The sequence below is a fragment of the Loxodonta africana genome, chromosome 11 (assembly GCF_030014295.1).
Source record: "Loxodonta africana isolate mLoxAfr1 chromosome 11, mLoxAfr1.hap2, whole genome shotgun sequence".
Classification (NCBI taxonomy): domain Eukaryota; kingdom Metazoa; phylum Chordata; class Mammalia; order Proboscidea; family Elephantidae; genus Loxodonta; species Loxodonta africana.
In genome coordinates this window covers 8,508,720-8,535,048 of record NC_087352.1, presented here as the reverse complement: position 1 = coordinate 8,535,048, position 26,329 = coordinate 8,508,720, and the positions used below count along the sequence as shown (strand labels likewise).

Here is a 26,329-nt window from a genome sequence, read left to right as displayed (position 1 = left end):
TGCGTTACCCACACTCTTCATCACCAGCAATGGCTCCAACCCCATGGAGGACAAAGACTCTGTTACATTAGCTTGTGACCCTGAGACTCAGAACACAACCTCCCTGTGGTTGATAAACAATCAGAGCCTCCCAGACAGTGCCAGGCTGAAGCTGCCCTCAGACAACAGGGTTCTCACTGTACACAGTGTCATAAGGAAAGAAACAGGACTCTATGAATGTAGAACCCAGAACCCAGTGAATGTCCTCCATAGTGACCCATTCATTCTGAATGTTCTCTGTGAGTAACTTTCATTCCCACATGGCACAGATTGCCAACCCAAATCCACACTGTCAGAGCCAGGCCACATCAATCTTCTCTGGTCCAAGTACACTGACCCTCAGCCCCTGGACACCCAGGCTGGCCAAGACTTCCTTATCCAGGCAAACCTGGGCAGGGCCAGCCAAGCCACCAGACAAGGAGGGGAGGGGCTGCTTCTGTGTTGAGATGCTTGGGGTCAATGCCTGGGATGGGAGAAACTGGTTGATGGTCTCAGATCAGACTCCGAGAAGTCAGGGGGTTATTGTGCGGGACTTTTTAAAACAAGCCTCACAGGGATGCTGTGGCCCTTATCAGACCAGGAGTTTCCTTTTCCCTCTGGTTACATCACAAAATGGCCTTCTTCTGTTTGCTCCAGATGGCCCGGATATCCCCACCATTTCCCCCTCATACTGGTATTACCCACCAGGGGCCAACCTCACTCTCTCCTGCAATGCGACCTCCAACCCACCTGCACAGTATTCTTGGCTTATCAATGGAAACTATTTGCAATCCACACAAGTGCTCTTTATCCCCAACATCACTGAGTGATAGTGGAAACTATACCTGCCATATCCATAACAATGCCACTGGCCTCAATAGAACCACGGTCAAGACTATCACAGTCTCTGGTAAGTGGCTCTCTAGAACTTCTGCACTGAGCTCTGGGGTGGAGGTTGGTCTGGTTTTCTGAAAAAAATTCTAAAAGAAGTTATTTTCCAATCTGTGTCTCCTGGAAACACACATATTCCAAAATCTGTCCCTGAGCCCTCCCACTACATCCCTAGAGACTGTTCCCTCCTCTTGCTGTTCTTATGTCTCAGAACAGACCTTGGGTCCAGCCTGGAATGTGGGGAGGGGGCTCTCTCAGCCTCAGAAAGCCCCATGGAATGGGAAGGGACCTCAGAGTGGGGGAGGAAAGAAGTGTCCTCAAGATCAAGTGTAGCCTCTGTAACTAACTTTTCACTTTCTTTCATCTTTGTTTTCTTTCACTGATGCCACGTGATACAGGGAACACATAAGGCTTTGAACAGGCTTACATGTTTTCCCTAATGAGACAATGAAACAGCCTCCAATGGGGTGATGGCAGGATGGAGTGCTGCCTCTCTGCCCTGTTCCCTGCAACCCTGTGCACCAGCCCTGTTCTCATACCATCCGTGGTAGGACCAGGGAGTGTGGAGCAGGTTCAGGTGTGCTATGTCCTATTCTTGCTAAAACATGCAGCCCATCAATGCCAGAGCCATGCCAGATCAGGGTGCAGGGACATAGGGAAAGTGCCAGCTTCAAGGCAGAGGCTACTAAGCCAGTGACCTGGCTCTGAAGTCACAGCTGTATATGCAGTGTCACACTGGCACAGATGATATGTAGAGGAAAACAAAGCATCATGAATCCTACTTAGAAAACTAGGTAGATTCACCCGTGAAGTCTCCTTATGCGAGGGAAGGGGCAAGGCCAGAAGTATGTTCAGTAAAATCTGCAAAAGCAGGAACCTGTGTAAGGCAGAAACTTGTCAGAGAAGGAAAACTCAAATATTTTCCACTAATAGAGACTGACAGAAAAGTGGTAAGACTGCACCCTGTCAAAGGTGGGAAGCTTGTAAGAAGCAAAAAACAAGGCAGTCCTGTTGAGTTCCATCTCTCACAGGTGTCACTGTAGTTTACAGAGAGGGCTAAGTGTACCTGACTTTGTAAAAACATAACCACTTCCCTCTAAGGTTCCCTTCACCTGATATTCGCATAATATTCTATTCATAAAAGCAAAAGCTTTTTCAGATTGAGAAATCCTTTAGATTGGAATATTTCCAGTGAAGACTAGGCCAGGCTGTGCTTACTCCCTAATAAATTATTTAATAAAAAGGAAACACCTTCCCTTCCGTATGTGAAGCTGTCCTGCCCCAGAGATAGACAGGGCCAGCAGCCTGTCTTCCCACCCCCCCGCCCACACACACACAAAATTGTCTACTAGAGAGGGGCCTCATCTCTTACAAAGTCACAGGAGACCCTAGGAAAGAGTCGCATGAATGTGAATGTGTAGAGAAGAAAAATTCCACCTGATGACAAGGTGGGTGGGCACATGAGCTGGGAAGAAGTCCCTGTGCCAATGCTCCAGAGAGACAAAGGGCTGCACCTATTTCCTACTGAGGGAAGGGAACACTCTGTCCTTACAGATCAGAGCCTGGACAGACACACGACATCAGCAGAGAGTCAGGCCCACCCTCTGGGTGCCCCTTCAGAGCTCACTGTGGGGCCTATAAGCTGGTGGAGGTGTCATAGGAAGGAGAGTAGCCCAGAGATGGTGAGAGGGGTTGGCGAGCCCAGGAACTGAGAACCTGGGACAATGTACAACCACTGAGGGAAAGGAAGAACCTTGGGGAAGATTCCCATCCCGCCCACAGACCCTACCCCACATCAACCCTTCTGGGTGGCATCACCCTAACTGCAGAATGTGATTCAGGGTTCAGGACCTTGAGGTCTCTGCAGGGAGAGAGACCCGCATCACTGACACACAACATACACAGGCATTGGCAAAGGGAAGTTCTCTCCCCATGAGGAGTCACCTCTGCCTCTGTCCTCTGCAGATGACCGGCCTGAAGGAACCTGGAGCCTCTCTGCTGGAGCCATCCCAGGCATTGTGAGTGCCGTCCTGGTTGGGGTGGCTGTGGTGACCGCTCTGGGGTGCTTTCTCCTCACCGGGATTGGAGGGTAAGATGGCAAATCCCCCACCTCATCTCCTGCCCCCAGGCTGACCCCAGGCCAGGAGGAAGGAGGTCTCATCCTCATAATCTGGGCCTGGCTCTCCACTCTGCCCCATCTCCCCCATGGACCCTGCTCTCTAGTTCTATCTGGGCTCCTCCAACACTGTGTGCTGACCTCACTCTGTGTCTTCACAGTCTCTTCATCTATAAACTAGGGAAAATTATGGCCTCACCCCTCAGTGTGGTCCTAGTTCATTCACACAGCAAACACACAGTGGTGTCTGGGAGGTAGGTAGTGCTCAGTGAACAGCACCTCCTATTTTTTATTCAAATCCACCCAACTCCATCAGTGGAAATCCTTTTCTTGTATTCTGGGTCCCTCCTGGTCAGCTTTCTCCTGGGCTGGCATCTGCCTGAGGATCCCTTCCCTCTGAGCCCAGGGCAGACATGCCTTTTTAAAGCCTCTCCGCAGCTCCCCCGTCTAGGGCTCGCTCCCACTCCCCCTCCACCGGGAATGGGGCCTCCTCTTGTCCTTTGTTCTCACCCCAAACCCTATGACCTCTTCCTGCACCCTCACCAATAAGCTGACCTTTCCTAGGGCCAGCAGCCAGAGTGACCTTGGACATCAGCGGCCCCTAGCATCCGCCCCTGGTGAGTATATGCTCAGCCTGGACATCTAGGTACCCCAAGGCCTCCCCACAGCATCCATTCCTGCTCACCACCCCGTGGGACCTCAGGCCTTTGCCTGTGGAAGCATAGAACTCACACGGTAGAGGGATTCAGAGTGCCCATGTCAGCCCTGGCCTGTAAGGCTTGGGACCAGGGCCTATCCTCAGCCTCACTTGCTCCCTTTCGGCTCCTAAAATGCCCCCAAGAGCCTCTCTCCAGAAGATGTTCCCTCTTTCCTGGGTCTCTGGGGACTGAGGGACCACCAGCACCTCCTTCTCTGAGGGATTCCAAGCTCCTTTACACCCCTGAGTGTTAACCCCTGTCTCTGCTCCCCAGGTCACGGTCAGTCTGACAGCTCTGCCTCCACAGTAAGTCCCTCCCCTCCCTACCCTTCACCAGGGGTTCCCAACTGTGCAGGTCCTGGGCAGGGGGACTGGCCAACCCCTCACACAGCACAGTCACACCACTCATTCCAGAAAAGCCAGGATAGAGTGAGTCCCACCCTAGCCAGGTACTGGGCCTCCCTTCACGGATAGGGACTACCCCATACCCTGACCAGAGCCCACCCTGTGTCCAATCAGATGCCCTAATTTGAGGAGCTGGAGTCCAGCAAGGAACACATAGTAGCCCTGGGAGCAGCAGTCAGAGGCCCCGGGTTAACAACGCAGAAGGGCGGGGACACAGCAGAAGGAGTGGGGTGTTCTATTACATCTTGGGGTACTGATGCTCAGAAGATAGAGGTGTCACTCCTGATGAGAAGTGACCTAAAGACCCAGGGGGATGAGCTCTGGGGTGTCAGAACCAAGAACCTTCCATGCTGGGCCCAGCACCTGCTCACTTGGACTTCTGACCAAACAACCCCTTCCGTTCCTGTCATTGATATCCTCTCTCTTTCTCTCCTTCGCAGACTCTGCATGGCCCCCAAGCAGCTGTTCCCATCTATGAGGTGAGTGTGTCATGGATATTCTGGGCCCACAGTCCTAAAGGAGACCAGGACCTGCTGCACCCAACCTGGCTGTGCTTTGAATTCAGGAAACAACAGCAAAGATGGGAGCAGAGGTGGTGAGCAGAGGGGAATCTTCCGCACAGGGACCTCCCTGAGTAAAGGCAAATCCAGCACAGAGAAGACCCATGCAGGAACCAAGCCAGAAGGAGATGGAATAAGTTCCGAGATGGTTATAAGAGGGTCAGAGGCCTCTTCTCCTTTTTTTACAGGAGTTATTGAAGCCTGATACAAACATTTACTGCCAGATCCACCCAAAAGCAGAAATGGCTCCTTAGTTCTGTCCAGGAACTGCTCCTTGAAATCTGAGAAGAGAGGTCACCTCTGACCCCAGACCCCAGTGGGGGCAGGAGCTGAGCAAGATTATCAGCTCTGAGCCCTGAAGAAACCTGAGAACTGGGGTGATGGGGGGATGCCTCCTAGACTCCTGGAAAACCAGAATGGTTGCCATTGGTTCAGACAGGAACAGGACAAAGACGTACCATCCATCTCCCACCAGAAAGTGGGGGATTTCCAGGAAAAGTGACCCAAAGTGGATTTGCTGGAAAAGATATGAATAAAGAGGACCCTTCCCCCTGATTTTCACTCTTTCTGCTCATGGAAACTTTCTCTTTGAAAAAATTTACCTGAAACTCCCGGTTCATCCTCCTCTGGGACACGCAGGGAAATATCTCTGAATTATCCCAACCCCTGTTTCTATTCTCTGGCAGAAAGGGTGATTTTCACAGGAGCCATGCTCAGCCAGGGGAGAGCTGCACTGTCCTCACACTGCCCCCGGATAAGGGATCCTGGACAGCTCCTGGCGTTTACCGTCTGAGAAAGCAGGTAGCACAGGAAATGGGGACATCTGAAGTCCACGCAAAGATGACCATTAAGGGGCAACCATGGACAGTGGACACATTATGGGCATGGCCCCTTACCAGCTCCTGGTGTCCTGATCCCTCCTGCACTCTTCAGCCCAGGCCCTGGTGGTCCCCTTCTGACACACTCACCACCCTTCACAAATGAACTTAACCTTCCCCAATTCCAGGATCCTCAGCCAGCATCACTGGCTTTCTCATCTGTCCCAAAGACCAGCCCTCAGAGCATCTTTATGTCTTGGGGGTTGGCAGACACAGAGAGGGACTGTAGGAACAATCAACACAGGGGAGGATCCAGGGTCAGGACACGAGCAAGGTCCTTACAGCCATTGCCATGTACTCTATGTAGACCACACTTCCTGTCAGCTCCAGAAACACACAAATTTGGTCCATTTGCTAAAGCACAAAGCCCACAGATCACAAGGCTGTTCTGCCGTTGCCCAAGTGTTGTCCGTCATGAGGTGCAGGTGTCAAAAATATAAAAATAACTACATCATTATTTAGCCCTAAATCATGCCTTAGCCAACACGCATACATCATTGGATTGGAAAGTGACCCATATCAGGGTCTTTTTATCATCATTTTCACCACAAACCACACATGGTCAGGATGGACTTGGCTGTCATTACTGTGACTTCACTTACAGCTGTAATGTCCACAGCACATTCACTGATCTAAGAGATGGAGTTGGATGCCCATTCAGGCCCCCTCCAGCCCCTCTCATCTTCTTCCTTGTTAATAATGCTCAGGTGTAAAGAAGAAAGAGTACACACAAAAATTCAGAAATCAATAATAATTCATGACCATCAGCAAAAGAGAGAGTGTGTCTGTAATGCTCACTCTCAGATGCTGCAGCAGGGACAATACAGTGAGAAGTGATTGCTGGGAAGGTTTCCCATCTCTATTCTGTGGGAGAAAGATGCAATGAGTGAGAATGTTACTACATGGGAAAACCCCAACTATTTCCTAATTAATAAATTATGAACTCATTGCACAGGTCTGGACCTTAGGGTCATTGGTACATCCTTTGTGGCATCCAGTGTGGCTGATTGCACACCAAGTATTCCCTCAGGAAGGCTAAGTGCCTGCTCTGGCCTCACAGTTAATATTTCTGCCACTGAGCCTCAAGTCTCTCTGACTAAAACACAGTGAGAACTTTTCATCACTAACTTCTGACCCAAGTGCCTAACCTTGGAACCACAGCCCATAACCCAACCTGGAGCTCTCCGTGAGCAGAGTCCTCCTCTTGAGCCTTGACTGTGTCTCAAGGGCTGCTAGGCAGAACCAAGTCTGGGCTACTCTGCCCAGCTCCTCCAGGACAAGCCTTGCACTAGTTTCAGAGGCCTTTACAATCTTCCCATCCTTCCTAGTGCAGCAAACCATGGTCCCAATGGACAAATGGGGCCTGGGGATGCATTTCCCAGGGTAGAATTCTACCACTAAGGATTACTCCACTCTGACTGTGGCCCTATGGGAGGAGGCATAGACTAGGTCCCCTCACTGTTGCTGTTGTGGTTGTTAGTTGCTGTCAAGTCAACTCCAATTCATAGCTACCTGTTTACAACAGAACACAACATTCCCCAGTCCTGTGCTGCTCTCATGATTGTTGGTGTATTTGAGCACACTATTAGGCTTTTGTGTTAGTACATCTCATTGACCCTCACAGTCAGACCACAAATTTCCCTATGTCCCAACTCACAGAGGCAACACTGATCCTTACAGACTCAGCCCAGCCCTTCCCAGGGGCTCAAGTCCAGCCCATCCAGAATCCCTGTGGTTCCCAGTCTCAACACTCTCAACGTTCAGTGTAGGGATTGCTCAAGTGTGCCTGAGGGGACTTTTCTCTGCCTTGGATGGGAACAAGCCCCTCCTCACATCATTGGATGGGAACAAGCCCCTCCTCACATCATGCATCTGAGCAGTCACTGTAGTCATCATTGCCCTTTCCTTGCACCCCACTGTCTCTGTCCTCAGTCAGTCCAGTCATCTCTCTCCTCAAGACAGAAACAGCTTCCTGAATGGCCCTTTTGTCCCCAGCCTCTGCCTTCCATCTACTCTCCAGAGTTTTCTTTCTAATGCCCAAATCTAACCACATCACTATCCAACATAAGTTTTTCAAAATTTTCCCCACTATTGATTTTAATTTTATTCAATGTAGTTGGAGAATATACTTTGAATTATTTTTATCCTCTTAAATTTGTGGATGTCTGTTTTATTGCCTAGCATATGGTCTATCCTAGAGAATACTCCATGTGCATTTGAAAAAATACATATATTCTGTTGTGTGTTCTACAGATGTCTGTTAGGTCTAGTTGGTTTATAACCCATTGCCATTGAGTCAATTCTGACTTATAGCAACCCTATAGGACAAAGTAAAACTGCCCCATAGGGTTTCCAAGGAGCAGCTGGCAGATTTGAACTGCCAACCTTTTGGTTAGCAGTCGAGCTCTTAACCACTGTGCCACCAGGGCTTCTGTGCATTTATACTGCTGTTGAAATCTAATATTTCGTTGTTGATCTTCAGTCTAGTTGTTCTATCCATTATTAAAAGTAGAGTATTGTACTCTCCAACTATTATCGCTGGATTGTCTATTTCTCCATTCAATTCTCTCTGATTTTGCTTCATTTATTTTGATGCTCTGTTATTTGGTGCATATATGTTTATAATTGCTATATCTTCCTGATGTATTCACTCTTTTATCATTGCAAAAAAGTCCCTCTCTATCTCTAGTAACATTTTTTGTTTTAAAGTTTATTTTCTCTGATATTAGTATAGCCACTTCAGCTTTCCTCTGGTTGCTATCTGCATGATATATTTTTCCATCCATTTACTTTCAATCTATTTGTGACTTTGAATCTAAAATATGTTTCCTGTAGGCAGCATATACTTGTATTGTGTTTGCTTGTGACAATCACTGCTCTTTGATTGGATTGTTAATCCATTCACATTTAATGTTATTATTGATACATTTGGATTTATATCTGTCATTTTACTTTTTCTTTTGTCTTGCATATGTCTTGCATATGTTTTGCCCTTTATTTCTCTTTTATTGCTGTCTTTTACATTAAATGAGTATCTTTAATGTAATATTTTAATTTCATTAATTATATTTTCACTATATATATGTGATTGCTCTAAGGTTTACTATGTACATCTTAACCTATCATCATCAATTCAGATTTGTACTAGCTTAATTTCCACAATATACAGAATTGTTACTCCTATACAGCTCTTAGAATTGTTATTGCTATTCAGCTCTATTCTCTTTTCCTTTTTGTGATACTATTGTTATACATATTACATTTATTAATATTAAAGCCTCACAATACATTGTTATAATTATTTTACCTTCATTTTCTCAGCTCATTATAGTTTTTCTCCCACTCATTTCCTTTCTGCTATTATTGCAAAATATATTACACATATATTACATTAACAACCTGCAATATGAAGATGATACAACCTTGTTTGCAGCAAAATGAAGACAACTTGAGGCACTTACTGTTGAAAGTCAAAGCCTTCAGTATGGATTGCACCTGACCATAAAGAAAACAAAAATTCTCACAACTGAAAAGATAAATAGCATCAAGATGAGTAGTGAAGAAATTGAAGTTGTCAAGGATTTCATTCTACTTGGATCAACAATCAACATCTATGGAAGCAGCAGTCAAGACCAAACAATGTACTGCATTGTGCAAACCTGCATCAAAAGACCTCTTTAAAATTTTGAAAATCAAAGAATGTCACTTTGATGGCTAAGGTGTGCCTGACCCAAACCAAGGACTTTTTAAAAGCGTCATATGCATGTGAAAACTAAACAATGAGAAAGGAAGACAGAAGAAGAATTGATGCACTCAAATTGTGGTGTTGGTGAAGAATAGTGAATATACTGTGGACTGCCTGAAAAATGAAGTAATAAGTCTTAGAAAAAATGCCAGAATGTCCCTTAGAAGCAAGGATGGTGAGACTTTGGCTGACTTACTTTGGACTTGTCATCAGGAAAAACGAATCATGAATAAGGACATCGTATTTGGTAAAGGGTCAGTGAAAATGTGGAAAATCTTCAGTGAGATGGATTGACATAATACCCATAACAATGGGATCAAAATTACCAACAATCATGAGGATGGCACGGGACTAAGCAATATATTGTTCTGGAGAACATGAGGTTGAGATGATTTGGAACCAACTAGACAGCAACTACATCTCACATACTTTGGACATATTATTAGGAGGGATCAGCCCTTGGAGAAGGACTTCATGCTTGGTAAAGTGGAGGGTCAGCAAAAAAGAGAAAGACCCTCAATGAGGTGGATTGATTGACACAGTGGCTGCAACAATGTGCTCAAGCATATTGAGTGAGGATGGCACAGGACCAGGCAGTGTTTTGTTCTGTTGTGCACAGGATCACTATGAGTCGGAATTGACTCGACAGCACCATCAACAACAACAGACCGCAACTAACAACATTTTATAGATCCAAAAATACATTATACACATATTAATTTACATATATGCTTTCTAATCAGTTACAAAAAGGAGGAGGAAAATATGCATCTACAGTGTCTTTAACCATTGCATTACAGAATACCTTAACTGGTATTCTTTGTTTGTGTGGATTTGAATTACCATATAGGATCACTCGCTTTTTAAGCTGAAGAATTTCCTTTAATATTTCTTGTAAGGTGGGTCTGTCAACAACTAATTTTCTGTTGTTTATAGTGGAAAGTCTTTGTCTCTTTCGCCTCTGTTCTGATTTTTTTATAAAATTTCTTTCTAGAGCAGTTTTACATTTACAGAAAAATTGTGCAGAAAATACTGCAAATTCCCATGTTTCCCACTCCCCTGCACTTTGCTTCTCCTATTAACATCTTACATTCTTCTGGCACATGTGCTACAATTGATAAGCCAATATTGTTACATCATTATTAAATAAGTCCATAGATTATGTTGGGGTTCACTCTTTGTGTTGTACAGTGCTACGAGTTTTAAAAAAAACTTCTCCTTCATTTTTGAACAATAACTTTGTTGTAAAGAGGATATTTGGTTGACGGTTTTAGCATTTTTTTTTGTTTTGTTTTTGTCTCTTTGTTTTTTAGTACTTTGAATGTTATTCCACTGACTCTGGCCAACACTGTTTCTACCGAGAAGTCAGTTTTTAATTATATTGGGGTTCCTTTGGAAGTAATGTGTCATTTTTCCCTTGCTGCTTTCAAGATTGTCTCCTTGTCTTTGACTTTCAGTATTTCTATCCTGATGTGTCTGTTTTGGGTTTCTTTGCATTTACTCTACTTGGAGTTATCTGAGCTCCCTGGATGTGTAGTGTTATGGATTCTATTGTGTCCCCAAAAAATATACTTCGAATCCTAACCCTTGTACCTGTGAATGTGATCTGGTTCGGAAATAAGTTTTTGTTATGTTAATGAGGTAATACCAGTATATGGTGGGTCCAAAACCTAGTTCTTTCTGAGCAGTGTCTTAAAAGGGGGAGGACACAGACACAGACAGACAGACACACAGTGGGAAGACACCACGGGAAGATCACCTACAAGCCAAGGAACACCAAGAAACACACAGGGCTACAGAAGCTGAGAGAAACAAGGATTTTCCCTACAGCCAACAGAAAAGGAGCATAGCTCTGCTGACACCATGGTATGGACTTCTAACCTCTAAGACTGGGAAGCAATACATTCCTTTTCTTTAAAGCTACCCGCTTTATAATACCACCACTCAGCTGTCAGTTTTTCATACTGTGCTGACTTGAGTGTGGCTATGATGCTGGAAGCTATGCCACCAGTATTTCAAATACCACCTGGGTTACCTGTAGTGGACAAGTTTCAGTAGAGCTTCCAGACTAAGACAGACTAGGAAGAAAGATGCAGTGATCTACTTCTGAAAATCAGTCAATGAAAACCTTATGGATCACAATGGAATACCACAGATCATCACCTTTCTTTCACAGATATTCTTGAATACATGTTTCTTTATTAGCCATTTCCATTAGGACTACTTATAAAAAAAAAAAAGTTGTTGCTGTTGTTTTAATACTTTTCTCCAGTTTCACTGAGGGCAAGTCAGAGAGAGGAGAGCTTCTCTGTCTTATTCCAGAAGCTGATCTCCACTGCCCAGCATGAAAATGCCCAGTGGCTGCTCAATTCACAGGAGAAAGAACAAACCCCTAAACATGGTAAAAGCCTTCTTCTGAGACCACCAAAACTACCATTCCTCAAGTTTACATACTTTCCTTTCATCCACAGGTCAATATCTTCATCTCCACTTCTCTCCTGAGATGTAGATTCCTCTTTCTGTCTCCTCTGGTTTTGTCATCTATTATCCCTGCTCGTGCCCCAGGCATGCCTATTCATGGTGTTACAACCCAAGACAGGGCCCTGGGGCATCACTGAGTCTTTCTGATCTCCACTTCATACATGTCATTCATTAGCTCTACTAACACCCGTGCCCAGCAGCCTCCAACATTCCTTCCACACACCCCAGGGAGCTGCATTCACAGGTGTTATGCACAACCATGGCTGTGGCTGGACCTCAAGAAATTAAATTTGCAGTAAATAAAGCAAGTGGCAGAGCAGGTAGTCAGCCTAGTTTAAGTCACTGTTAAGTATGTTAACACTGTATGTTTTATGAGATAAGCATATAAAATAAGAGCTCACAGTTTCTGGTTATAATTTAATACTAAAATTTTCTTTACCCTGTAGGTAAGCACGATTACACGAGGACTCCTCACACACAAGGCTTGAACTTTTGGGTTTGGATAGATAAATGAGTGATTTATACCACCGTTTGCATTTACAAAAACATACACTATCTTCATCTTCTTCACGGTCTTGGGTATTATGACACTGTTACTGAAAATCTTTCTGACACTATCCTTACTCAGGTGGATAGAAACGCATCCCATATGCCTTCAACTCTCAAAGGGTGAAAACAAACAAGAAATAGATCTAGTCATCCAATCAGAACTGAAAAGAGTCCCAATCATTCCAAATATTTAGGTTATCACTACCATTAATTGTACATTAGAGACGCTCACTATGCATAGAGACTATGGGCTTTGTAAATCCCAAATCTCTCGGTCCATATGAGGAAGCACAAGGGAGCACAAGAGTGAGTGAGTGACGATAACTCAGGGTAACCTTTATCTCCTCTAGGTGGCACAGAAACAAATCAGCTCACGCGTAAGGGCTTCAACATCCTTAGCAGACCTTAAAACCTCACCCAGGACAGCTGGCTGCATCCATGGTGAGAAGCTGGCCTGCACACTCAGGCTGAGGACACCTTGCCACTCCAGCTCCACATGCTGCCTCTGCTCCTGGGACAATTATCCTGTCTTCTCCACCCCCATGGAGGATGGAGTATGAGCCCGCTCATCCCCAGGCCAGGAGCTTGACTATGAATGACTGCAAGGAGGAGTTCCATATTGACTTGCCCTAACATCTGTTAAGAAGCCCTGGCGGTGTAACCCTTAAGTGTTTTGCTGTTAACCTAAAGGTTGGCATTTCGAATCCATCCAGTGGCTCTGCAGGAGGAACACCTGGTAATCAGTAAAAACAAAAATGTCTATTGTCTCAGGCAGGAGCTGGAGATCCAAATGACCCCAAACCTGAGCAAAACGCAGAAGGGCCCGCCCTCACTAAGGAGGGAGTAGGGAGATGTGAAGTGTGGTGTGATAGAAATACTGAGCTCAATGCCTCTGACGTTGCAACACTGAGGTCACTCTGCTAAAATAATTCTCCAGATGCGGGTGTGGAAGGATCCATTACCTTCCACAACACAAATGAAGCCCAGATCCCCTGAGGAAGCAGACAGTGGGGAATTTCCACAGAGAGCGGAAGAGGGGCCTCAGGCCCCAGCGCCACCTGCAGAGCTCTGATTTCATCTGATCTGCCCCGTTGTGTGATTTTATGTGGGGGTCAGGGAAGAGGAGGAATAAAGTTTTGACCACCTTAACACTCCAGCTCACCAGACTACAAATGGACATTGCGTTCCATTAGTTGCTCTTCTCTTCTTCTACCACTGATTCCCCCCACCCGCCACCCGCTCAGGCCTCAAGCCCTGCATATTGTGACAGGAATCCCATTGCTGTAGATATTACATCAGAGTTTGGTGGGATCTCTCTTTTTTTTTTTCTTTCTTCCAGGTAGACCAGAGAAGAGCTCCGAGTGAGAGAGATTAAAAAGACAAAGAGATGTAACATGACACCACATTAAAATTATATGTAGGCACATGAAAAAATGCTTAAAGGGTGACACTGAGTAAACACTGCAGGGTATGGTAACTTTTCCTCCTACACTTTCCTTTTTGTCCACCAGGGGGTAGCAAAGTTACCCTGCAGCCTGGAGCCCACAGGAGGGCTGCTCACCCCTCTCAGCACCACTCACAGCTCAGCAGGATCTTAGGCTCACCAGCATCACCTCAGTCCACCGTCCTCCTTGCTTTCAAGCTCACCCACACTGGACTCTGTCAGCTTCTCCATCATTAACTCTGAGCCGAGTCTAAAGTTCCCCCTAAGTCCTGCTCTCCAATCTCTGAGACTTAACTCTGGCCCTGGGGCTGCTGGCAGGGCTTAGTCCTGAGACACCGTGCCCAGCTCCTCCAGATCAAGCCCTGACCCTGATTTCAGAGGCTTTTGCCATCTTCCTGTCCTTCCCAGCAAAGCACACAGTGGTCCCAAAGACAAGTGGGGCCTGAAGATGCATCTTCCAGGTTACTGCCTACCCCTGAGGGCTCCTCCACTCTGGTTTACAGTGTTGTTCAAGTCTAATATTTTCTTGCTGACCTTCAGCCTATTCATTATTGAAAGTGGAGTATTGAAGTCTCCAACTATTACTGATGAATTACCTATTTCCCCCTTCAATCTGTCAGATTTTGCTTCATGTATTTTAGTGCTCTTTATTGGGTGCATATATGCTTATCATTGTTATATCTTCCTGATGTGTTGATTCTTTTATCATTATGAAAATCCTCTTCTATCTCTACTAATTTTTTTTGTTTTAAAGTTTATTTTTCCCGATGATAGTATAACCACTACACCTCTCCTGTGGCTCCTGTTTACATGATTTATCTTTTTCCATCCTCTTATTCTTAATCTCCACCATGCATCTGTCAGTTTGTCATGCTGTAGTGGCTTGTATGTTGCTGTGATACTGGAAGCTTTGCCACCACTATCTCAAATACCAGCAGGGTTACCCTTGGTGGACAGGTTTCAGCAGAGCTTCCAGGTTAAGACAGACTAGGAAGAAGGACTTGGCAGTCTACTCCTGAAAAAAATGACCAGTGAAAACTCTATGAATAGCAGCAGAACATTATCCGATATAGTGTCAGAAAAAGAGCCCCTCAGGTCGGAATGCATTCAAAACACTACCAGGGAAGATATACCTTCTCAAAGCAGAGTTGAGCTTAATCACATGGTCAGAGTCAAGCTTTCAGGACCTTCATTTACTGCTGTAGCACGAATTAAAATGAGAAGAAACAGCTGCAAACATCCATTAAAAATAAGAATGGGGAATGTACAAAGTATGAATCTAGGAATATTGGAAATTGTTAAAAATGAAATGGAGAAGGTGGGGCCAAAATGGCAGAATAGCCACATGCTTCCAGGGATTGCTCTTAGAACAAAGACCTGAAAAATCAAGTGAAACGATTATATTTATGACAAGCTAGGAGCCCTGAACATCAAAGGCAAAGTTAGAAAATGGACTGAGCAGCAGGGGGAGGGAGGGTCTGTTCAGAACTGGAGAGGAGTTACTGGACCTGAATCATTGGGATGCCTCAGACACCACTCCCAGGAACGGCTACAGTGGCCTGGTAGCAGCCTTCGGCCACAGTTTCCTCAGGGAGAATCAGTCAGCCGCACAGCCTACTCACACCTCCAAATGCAGAGAAAAACAGCACTGTTGGCAAAGGCTAAGCACTTGCATATATTTTACCATGCCCCTGTGCCCAAGTGGGTGTCAGTGGCTGTTGATTGCCCTGGGTCTGAGATGGGCCCATTTGAGTGCCCTGAACCATTCTCCCAAACTTGGAGAAGGAATAAATTCATGACAGGGGGAATAGATAATCTGCCAGCTCCACTACCCAGGGGAGCTCAAGACAGAAACATTTCCTCTCCAGGCATAAACAGTCCGTGCATTTTGAATACCTTTCCCCTCTGCATGGGCCTGTGTGGGCCTATTTCAGGAGAATAGGCCCTTGCAGGAAGACAGCAACTGTTTAAGCTGTGCAGTGGAGAGGTGGGTGTTTGATATTTGACACCACTTTGCCTATTAAACAGGAACCTCACCTACCCGCATTAGGGACATAAGGATTGGTGGCTACACTCAGGTCACCCAGCCATGGTCCGCCTGCAGAGCCCACCCACCTGTACACTCTAGGGAACTGGGATGCGAATTCCTCAGAGACACTCAGAGGATAGCTCTCAGGCTCCTGCTTTATTCAGAGTGTGACCCCCTGCTGCAACCAGATACCGGTACCTACATCAAACACCCCTGCCCCTCTAAGACTGGAGGACAAAGCCTGTACTACACACTTGGTGATCAACTACATGGACACCTGAGCTGAATCCACACAAGAAAAGTGAATGGACTCATAAGCTCATATACCTGATAACAGCTCTAGCCATCTGGTGACAGGACGTCAGGGCTCCAAAGGTGAAAGTAATCAAGCTAGCTCACTCAAGCAACATATCTGGGCATATCAAAACAAAACAAAGCAAGAAAATAAGATACTGTAAGCAAACATAAAATAAGCTAATGTAATAACTTATAGATGGCTCGGAGACAATAGTCAATATCAAACTACAGAAAGAAACAGACCATGATCATTTCAACAAGCTCTCAAAACAGAGAATCAAAGGATCTTCTGGATGAAGGTGTCTTCCAGGAATTACCGGATGCAGAATTCAAAAGATTAACATACAGAACTCTTCAAGACATCAGTTCAAGCAATATGCAGAACAAGCCAAGGAATACACAGATAAAACAGTTGAAGAAATTAAAAAGGTTATTCAAGAACATAATAGAAAATTTAATAAGCTGCAAGAGTCCACAGAGAGACAGCAATCAGAAATTCAGAAGATTAACAATAAAATTACAGAATTAGACAACTCAATAGAAAGTCAGAGGAGGAGAATCAAGCAAGTGGAAGACAGAATTGGTGATCTTGATAAAGTGCTTGGCACCAATATATTTGAAGAAAAATCAGATATAAGAGCTTTGAAAAATGAAGAAACCTTAAGAATCATGTGGGACTCTATCAAGAGAAATAACCTACGAGTGATTGGGCTACCAGAACAGGGAGGGATAACAGAATATACAGAGAGAATTGTTGAAGAATTGTTGGCAGAAAACTTCCCTGATATCATGAAAGATGAGAAGATACCAACCCAAGATGCCATCAAACTCCACATAAGGTAGATCTTCAAAGAAAGTCACCAACACGTAATCAAACTTGCCAAAACCAAAGATAAAGAGAGAATTTTAAGAGCAGCTAGGGACAAATGAAAAGTCAGCTACAAAGGACAGTCAATAAGAATAAGCTCACACTACTCGGCAGGAACCATGCAGGCAAGAAGGCAATGGGATGACTTACACAAAGCATTGAAGAAAAAAATTGCCAGCCAAAAATCATATATTCAGCAAAACTGTCTCTCAAATATGAAGGTGAAATTAGGACACTTTCAGATAAACAGAAGTTTAGGGAATTCATAAAAACCAAAACAAAACTAAATACCAAGGGGAGTTCTTTGGTTAGAAAATCAATACTATCAGGTATCGAACCAAGACTATAACACTGGACAGAGCAATCAGATGTTAACCTAGAAAAGGAAATCACAAAAATAAATCAAGATTAAAAAAAATGCTTAAAACAGGGAAATAGCAATATCATTATGTAAAAGAAGACAATGTTAAAATAATAAAGAGGGACAAAGAAATGTAGTCATATACCTTTCATATGGAGAGGAAGACAATGTGATAAAAAGAAATAAAAGTTAGGTTTAAACTTAGAAAAATAGGGGTAAATATTACCACAAAGGAGACTAACAATCCTGCTCATCAAAATAAAATATGAGAAAAAAATAGAGAATCAGTAGAAACAAAATCAACAATGATGAAGAAGAGGAAAAGACAATGGATAAACTACTCAGCACAAAAAACTAAGTGGGAAAAAGAAACTGCCAACAACTTACAAAAAAAGACATCAAAATGACAGCACTAAACTCATACCTATGCATAATTACACTGGATGTTAATGGACTAAACGCACCAATAAAGAAACAGAGAGTGGCAGAATTGATTAAAAAAACAAGATCCGCCTATATGCTGCCTACAAGAGACACACCTTAGACTTAGAGACACAAACTAAAACTCAAAGGACAGAAAAAATGTATGTCAAGCAAACAACAATCAAAAAAGAGCAGGAGTGGCAATATTAATTTCTGACACAACAGGCTTTAAAATTAAATCTACCACAAAGGATAAGTAAGGACACTGTATAATGATTTCAGAGACAATATACCAGGAGGATATAACCATATTAAATATTTAGGCACCCAATGACAGGACTGCAAGATACATAAAACCAACTCTAACAGCCTTGAAAAGTGAGATAGAAAGCTCCACAATTATAGTAGGAGACTTCAACACACCACTTTCAGTGAAGGACAGGACATCCAGAAAGAAGCTCAATAAAAAAACAGAAGATCTAAATGCCACAATCAACCAACTCAACCTTATAGACATACAGAACACTCCACTCAAAAGCAACCGAGTATACTTTATTTCTAGTGCAAATGGAACATTCTCTACAATAGATCACGTACTAGGTCATAAAGCAAGCATTAAAAGAATCCAAAACATCGAAACATTACAAAGCATCTTCTCTGACCATAAGGCCATAAATGTGGAAATCAGTGACAGAAAAAGCAGGGAAAAGAAATCAAACACTTGGAAACTGAACAATACTCTGCTCAAAAAAGACTGGGCTATAGAAGACATTAAGGAAGGAATAAAGAAATTCATATAATCCCATAAGAATGAAAACATTATCTATCAGAACCTTTGCGACACAGTGAAAGCAGTGCTCAGAGGTCAATTTATATCAATAAATACACACATGCGAAAAGAAGAAAGTACGAAATCAAAGAATTATCCCTTGAACAAATTGAAAGACAACTTGAACAAATAGAAAGAGAGCAACAAAAGAAAACTTCAGGCACTAGAAGAAAGGAAAAAATAAAAATTGGGGCAGAACTAAATGAAATAGAAAACAGAAAAACAATTGAAAGAGTTAACAAGACCAAAAGCTGGGTCTTTGAAAAGATTAACAAAATTGATAAACCACTGGTCAAACTGACAAAAGAAAAACAGGAGGAGAAGCAAGTAAACAGAATAAGAAATGAGACGGGCGATATTACAATAGACCCAACTGAAATTAAAAGAATCATATCAAAAAAAAAAAAAACATATCAGATTGCTATGAAAAATTGTACTCTAACAAATTTGAAAACCTAGAAGAAATGGGTGAATTCCTAGAAACACATTACCTACCTAAACTAACACAAACAGAGGTAGAACGACAACTAAACAGACCCGTAAAAAAACAAGAGATTGCAAAGGTAATCAAAAAACTCACACACACACACACACACACACACACACAAAAGCCCTGGCCCGGACGGTTTCACTGCAGAGTTCTACCAAACTTTCAGAAAAGAATTAACACCACTACTACTAAAGGTATTTAAGAACATAGAAAAAGACGGAATACTCCCAAACTCATTCTATGAAGCCAACATATCCCTGATCCAAAAGCAGGTAAAGATACCACAAAGAAAGAAAATTACAGACTTATATCCCTCATGAACTTAGATGCAAGAATCCTCAACAAAATTCTACCCAATACAATTCAACAACATATCAAAAACTAATTTACCGTGACCAAGTAGGATTCATATCAGTTATACAGGGATGGCTCAACATTAGAAAAACAATTAATGTAACCCATCATATAAATAAAACAAAAGACAAGAATCACATGATTTTATCAATTGATGCAGAAAAGGCATTTGACAAAGTTCTACACCCATTCACGATAAAAACTCTCAGCAAAATAGGAATAGAAGGGAAATTCCTCAACATGATAAACGGCGCTTATACAAAGCCAATAGCCAACATCATCCTAAATGGAGAGAGCCTGAAAGCATTTCCCCTGAGATTGGGAACCAGACAAGGATGCCCTTTATTGCCACTCTTATTCAACATTGTGCTGGAGGTACTAGCCAAAGCAATTAGGCAGATAAAGAAATAAAGTGCATCCAGATTGGTAAGGAAAAAGTAAAAGTATCCCTGTTTGCAGATGACATGATCTTATACACAGAAAACCCTAAAGAATCCTCAAGAAAACTACTGAAACTAATAGAAGAGTTCAGCAGAGGATCAGGATACAAGATAAATATACAAAAATCAGTTAGATTCCTCTGCACCAACAAAAACAACATCGAAAAGGAAATCACTGAATCAATACCATTTACAGTAGCCCCCAAGAAGATAAAATACTTAGGAATAAAACTTACCAGAGATGTAAAAGACCTATACATAGAAAATTACAAGACACTACTGCAAGAAACCAAAAGAGACCTCCATAAGTGGAAAAACATACCTTGCTCATGGATAGGAAGACTTAACATTGTAAAAATGTCTATTTTACCAAAAGCGATCTATAGATACAATGCAATTCCGATCCAAATTCCAACGACATTTTTTAATGACATGAAAAAACAAATCAACAAATTCATATGGAAGGGAAAGAGGCCCCAGATAAGTGAAGCATTACTGAAAAAGAAGAACAAAGTAGGAGACCTCACTCTACCTGATTTTAGAACCTATTATACTGCCACAGTAGTCAAAACAGCCTGGTACTGGTACAACAACAGATACATAGACCAATGAAACAGAATGGAGAATCCAGACATAAATCTATCCACATATGAGCAGCTGATATTTGACAAAGGCCCCAAATCAGTAAAATGGGGAAAAGAAAGTCTTTTTAACAAATGGTGCTGGTATAACTGGATATCCATCTGCGAAAAAATGAAACAAGACCCATATGTCACACCATGCACAAAAACGAACTCAAAATGGATCAAAGACCTAAATATAAAATCTAAAACGATAAAGATCACGGAAGAAAAAACAGGCAGAATGTTAGGAGCCCTAATACATGGCACAAACAGTATACAAAACATTACTAATAATAAAAAAAGAAAAGAAAAACTAGATAACTGAGAACTCCTTAAAAATCAAACACCTACGTTCATCCAAAGACTTGACCAAAAGAGTAAAAAGATTATCTACAGACTGGGAAAAAGTTTTTAGCTATGACATTTCCGATCAGTGCCTGATCTCTAAAATCGACTTGCTACTGCAAAAACTCAACTACAAAAAGACAAATAAGCCAGTTAAAAAATGGGTGAAAGATATGAACAGACACTTCACTAAAGAAGACATTCAGGTAGCTAACAGATACATCAGGAAATGCTCGCGATCATCAGCCATTAGTGAAATGCAAATCAAAACTACAATGAGATTCCATCTCACTCCAACAAGGCTGGCATTAATCCAAAAAATACAAAATAATAAATGTTGGAGAGGCTGTGGAGAGACTGGAACACATATACACTGCTGGTGGGAATGCAAAATGGTACAACCACTTTGGAAATCAATTTGGAGCTTCCTTAAAAAGCTAGAAATAGAACTACCATACAATCCAGCAATCCCATTCTTTGGAATATATCCTAGAGTAATAAAAGCCTTTACCGGAACAGATATATGCACACCCATATTGCTGCACAGTTTACAATAGCAAAAAGATAGAAGCAACCAAGGTGCCCATCGACAGATGAATGGATAAATAAATTATGGTATATTCACACAGTGGAATACTACGCATTGATAAAGAACAGTGATGAATCTGTGAAACATTTCATAACATGGAGGAATCTGGAAAGCATTGTGCTGAGTGCAATTAGTCAGTTGCAAAAGGACAAATATTGTATAAGACCACTATTATAAGAACTCGAGGAAGAGTTAAACAGAGAAGAAAATACTCCTTGATGGTTATGAGAGGGGGGAGGGAGGAAAGGAGGGAGAGGGGTACTCACTAATTAGATAGTAGATAAGAACTACTTTAGGTGAAGGGAAAGACAACACACAATACAGACGAAGCAGCACGACTGGACTAAACCAAAAGCAAAGAAGTTTCCTGAATAAACTGAATGCTTCAAAGGCCAGCGTAGCAGGGCAGGGGTCTGGGGACCACGGTTTCAGGGGACATCTAAGTCAATTAGCATAATAAAATCTATTAAGAAAACATTCTGCATCCCACTTTGGAGCGTGGTGTTTGGGGTCTTAAATGCTAGCAAGCGGCCATCTAAGATGCACCAATTGGTCTCAACCCACCTGGATCAAAGGAGAATGAAGAATGCCAAGGACACAAGGCCAGTATGAGCCCAAGAGGCAGAAAGGGCCACATAAACCAGAGACCACATCAACCTGAGACCAGAAGAACTAGATGGTGCCCGGCTACAACTGATGACTGCCCTGACCGGAACGCAACAGAGAACCCCTGAGGGAGCAGGAGAGCAGTGGGATGCAGACCCCAAATTCTTGTAAAAAGACCAGACTTAATGGTCTGACTGAGACTAGAATGACTCCAGAGGTTATGGTCCCCAGACCTTCTGTTACCCCAAGACAGGAAGCATTCCCAAAGCCAACTCTTCAGACAGGGATTGGACTGGACTATGGGATAGACAATGGTACTGGTCAAGAATGATCTTTTTGGATCAAGTAGACACATGAGACTACGTTGGCATCTCCTGTCTGAAGGGGACACGGGAGGGTAGAGGGGGTCAGAAGCTGGCCAAATGGACAAGAGAGACTGGAGGGAAGAGTGTGCTGTCTCATTAGGGGGATAGCAATTAGGAGTACATAGCAAGGGGTTTATAAATTTTTGTATGAGTCTGACTTGATTTGTAAACTTTCACTTAGAGCACAATAAAAAAAATTTTTTTTTAATGAAATGGAATGCATAAAGATGGATATTCTAGGCATTAGTGAGCTGAAATGGACTGGTAATGGCCATTTTGAATCAGGCAATCATATAATCTACTATGCCAGGAAATCAAAGAGTAATGGCATTACATGCATCGTCAAAAAGAACATTTCCAGATCTATCCTGAAGTACAACACCGTCGGTAATAAAATAATAGCCATAGGTCTATAAGGGAGCCTAATCGGTCCTGGCTGCAAAGTCACAGCTTTATATGCTGTGTGATACTGGCCTAGATGATACACAAAAGAGAACAATGAATCATGAATCACAGCTAGAAAACTAGACAGATTCATCCATGAAATCTCTTCATGGGGGGAAGGACCAAAATATGTAGTTCATAGAGAGGACTAAAAGTGCCAGACTTTTTAAAAACCATAACCACTTCTGCCTAGAGGTTTCCATCACTTGACAGTCAGTCCACAGACCAGGAAATAAAAGTCTTTTTCACCTTAGCAAATCCTTTAGATTGGAATCTCTGGAATTCCTAAAGTTTTGAAGGCTGGGCTTGTCCGTTCTCACTCCCCTGTAGATCATTTAACAATAAGCAAATTCTTTCCTTCCACATGTAAACATGCCCTGACCCAGAGATGGACAGGGTTGGCAGCCTGCCTTCCCCACATACACGGAAGTGTCTATTAGAGAGGGAACCTGATATCTTATAAAGTCACAGGATGCCCCAGGAAAGGGTCCAAGGGTCAAATATTCTACCTGTTGATGAGGTTGCTGGACACATGGGCTGAGAAAAAGTCTCAGTGCTGATAGTCCAGAGAGGTCCACATCCCAGTCAGGGGGCTGCACCTATTTCCTAGTGATGGGTGGCTGCCCTGTCCTCAACAGATCAGCATCTGGACAAACACATGATTGATGCAGAGGGTCAGAACCAACCTCTGGGTCACCTCTCAGAGCTCACCGTGGGGCCTGTAAGCTGGCTGGGATCTTGTAGGAAGGAGAGTGCCCCAGCCCCAGGCTCCTCTCACAGTCACCTCCTCTGTTTCTCCACAGCAACATTGCAGTCACAGAAGATGGGGGCCTCATGACCCTGACCTGCATTACCAACCACACTGTAATCACCATTAGGTGGGTCTTTGAAGGGCAGAGCCTACAGCTCATGGAGAAGACGATGCTGTCCCTGAATAACAGCTGCATCACCACAGACCCTGTCAGAAGAGAGGATGTCGGCGAGTATCAGTGTGAGGTCTTCAACATAGTCAGTGACAGTGAAAGTGACTTCCTCATCGAGACTGGGAAACGTGAGTGACTACTCATCCTCACCTATGAGTTATAAAATTATAAATCTCAACTTTCTTTTCCATAGCATGGTGATTATGACGCACTTTATAGAGTAGTTGTGAATAGGGAATGGAAGGAGGTTGGGAAAACCTTAGACAATTGTATTCTGACACTTTAAGTGTCCCAAAATGTTACCATTATCATGTTGTTGGCACAAAGCAGCATTCAACTCCTGTCCCACCACTGTGATCTCAGTTTATTCCTCTTCGCGGTAGAAGCAACATGGCTCCCACCCAGGATGAGCAGTGCGCATGTGCAGTGAGGGGAGCTCTGAGCACCACCCAGCACAAGATCAGCTTTCAGAAAACATAGCTCCATCACTCCTCCAGCGGGAGGTGAAGGAATGTGCCTGGACTTCACCATGGCAAAGGAAATAGACAAGAGGACATTCATGTGATGATAATACACAGACCAAATGTACTTGACACATTGTAATCCACCCATGAGGTCCCTGCCCAGAAGTGGGAAAAGAGGTTGGAAAGCCTAGGAGCTGAGAACCTGGGACAAGGCACAAACGCTGAGGGAAAGGGACAGTCTTAGGGGAGATTCCCATCCACCCACAGACCCCATCTCACCTCATCTCTCCTGGTTGGCATCTCCCTAAGTGAAGAGTGTGATTCAGGGCTCAGGACCTCGAGATCCCTGCGGAGAGATGGCCCTCCACTCCTGACACCCAACATAGATGAGCATTGGCAAAGGGAAGATCTCTCTTGGAAAAGATGCATCCAGGACCACCTGCGCATAGGGGCACAACTCAGGCTGAATCACGATGGGACAAATCTCAAAGCCACAGAGGGTGAATCTCAGGCTTCTCTCCACCTCTGTCCACTGTAGATGATGGGTCTGAAGGAAAATGGAGCATCTCTGCTGTGGCCATCTCCAGCATTGTGACTCCTGTCCTGCTTGGGATGGCTGTGGTGGCCACTCTGTGGTGTTTCCTTCTCACCAGGACTAGAGAGTAAAAAGGCATATCCCCTACCTCATCTCCTGCCCCCAGGCTGACCTCTGGCCAGGGGAAGGAGGCCCCATTCTCTGAAACTGGGCATGGCTCTCCATGCCTGTCCCAACTCCCCCAAGGATGCACCAGCACCTCCTCCTCAGAGCGATCCTAAGCTCCTTTTTATCCCTGAGTGCTAATGCCTATTTCTGCTCTCCAAGTCATGGTTAATCTGACAGTTCTGCCTCCCCGGTAAGACCATCCCCTCCCCACCCTTCTCCAGGGGGTCCTAGCTGGACAGGCTCTGAGCAGAGGGTTTGCCAACCCCCCACACAGCACAGACCCACCACCCCTTGAAGAAAAACCAGGACACAGTGAGCCGAAACCTGCCCAGGAGCGGGGCCTCCATTCAGGGACAGGGACTACCTCACTCCCTGTCCTAAGCCCACTCAGTGTTCACTCGGTTGTCTTCAGAGAAGTCCTGGAGTCCAGGAAAGAACACAGAAGAGCCCCTGGTATCAGCTGTCAAAGCTCCAGGCATAACAAGGGTGAGGGGTGGGGATGCAGCAGGAAGGGGCATGGTGTTCTGTTACAGGCTGATGGGCTGATACCAGAAGGCAGAAGTGGTCACTCCTGATTAGTGACCTAAAGACCCAGGGGGATGAGCTCTGGGCTATCAGGGACAAGAGCCTTCTACAACGGGGCCCTGGCATCTGCTCACTTAGACCTCTGACCTAACAAACACTTCCATGCCTGTGCCTGATGTCCTCTCTCTCTATCTCCCACACAGGCCCCCTGCATGGCGCCTGGGCAGCTGTTCCCATCTATGAGGTGAGTGGGGCCATGAATGTACTGGTCCCACAAGCCCATGGGAGATCAGGACCTGCCCTGCCCCACACCTGGATGTGATTTGAATTCAGGTAAAATCAGGAAAGAGGGGAGCAGTGGTGATGAACAGAGGAGGGGTCTGGGAGCAGGCATCTCCCTGAGTAAAGTCAGGCCCAGCACAGAGAAGATCCATGTGGGGACCAGAGCCAGGGAGAAGCTGGAACGTGTTTTGAGGTTACAAGAGGGTCAGGGGCCTCTTCATCTTTTTTTTTCTTTTGCTTTCCTTCTTTCTTTCTTTTCTTTTTCTTTCTTTCTTTCTTTTCTTTTTCTTTCTTTCTTTCTTTCTTTTCTTTCTCTCTCTCTCTCTTCCTTTCTTTTTTTTTTGTTATGGGAATTAACTAAAGCTTAACGAAAACATTTACTGCCAGGTCCACCCAAAAGCAGAAGGGGCTCCTTAGTTACCTCCAGGAACTTCTCCTTGAAGTTTGAGAAGAGGGCCCACCTCTGACCCCAGACTCTGGGGAGGGGGCAGGAGCTGAGCAAGATTCTCAGCTCTGAGCCCTGAAGAGACATGGGAGCTGGGGGGAGGGGGAGAGGTCCCTCCTAGATTCCTAGAGACTCAGAAA

The 26,329-nt window shown here is 44.1% G+C and overlaps 1 protein-coding gene across 1 annotated transcript in view; it reads left to right on the top strand.

The window, feature by feature from the left end:
• LOC100673161 (carcinoembryonic antigen-related cell adhesion molecule 5-like) overlaps positions 1–26,329 on the top strand; it is a 45,536-nt gene that overhangs the window by 5,703 nt on the left and 13,504 nt on the right. The window contains 3 exon segments of the mRNA XM_064293749.1: positions 28–278; positions 676–841; positions 843–928. Coding sequence (XP_064149819.1) covers positions 28–278; positions 676–841; positions 843–928 — 503 coding nt within the window.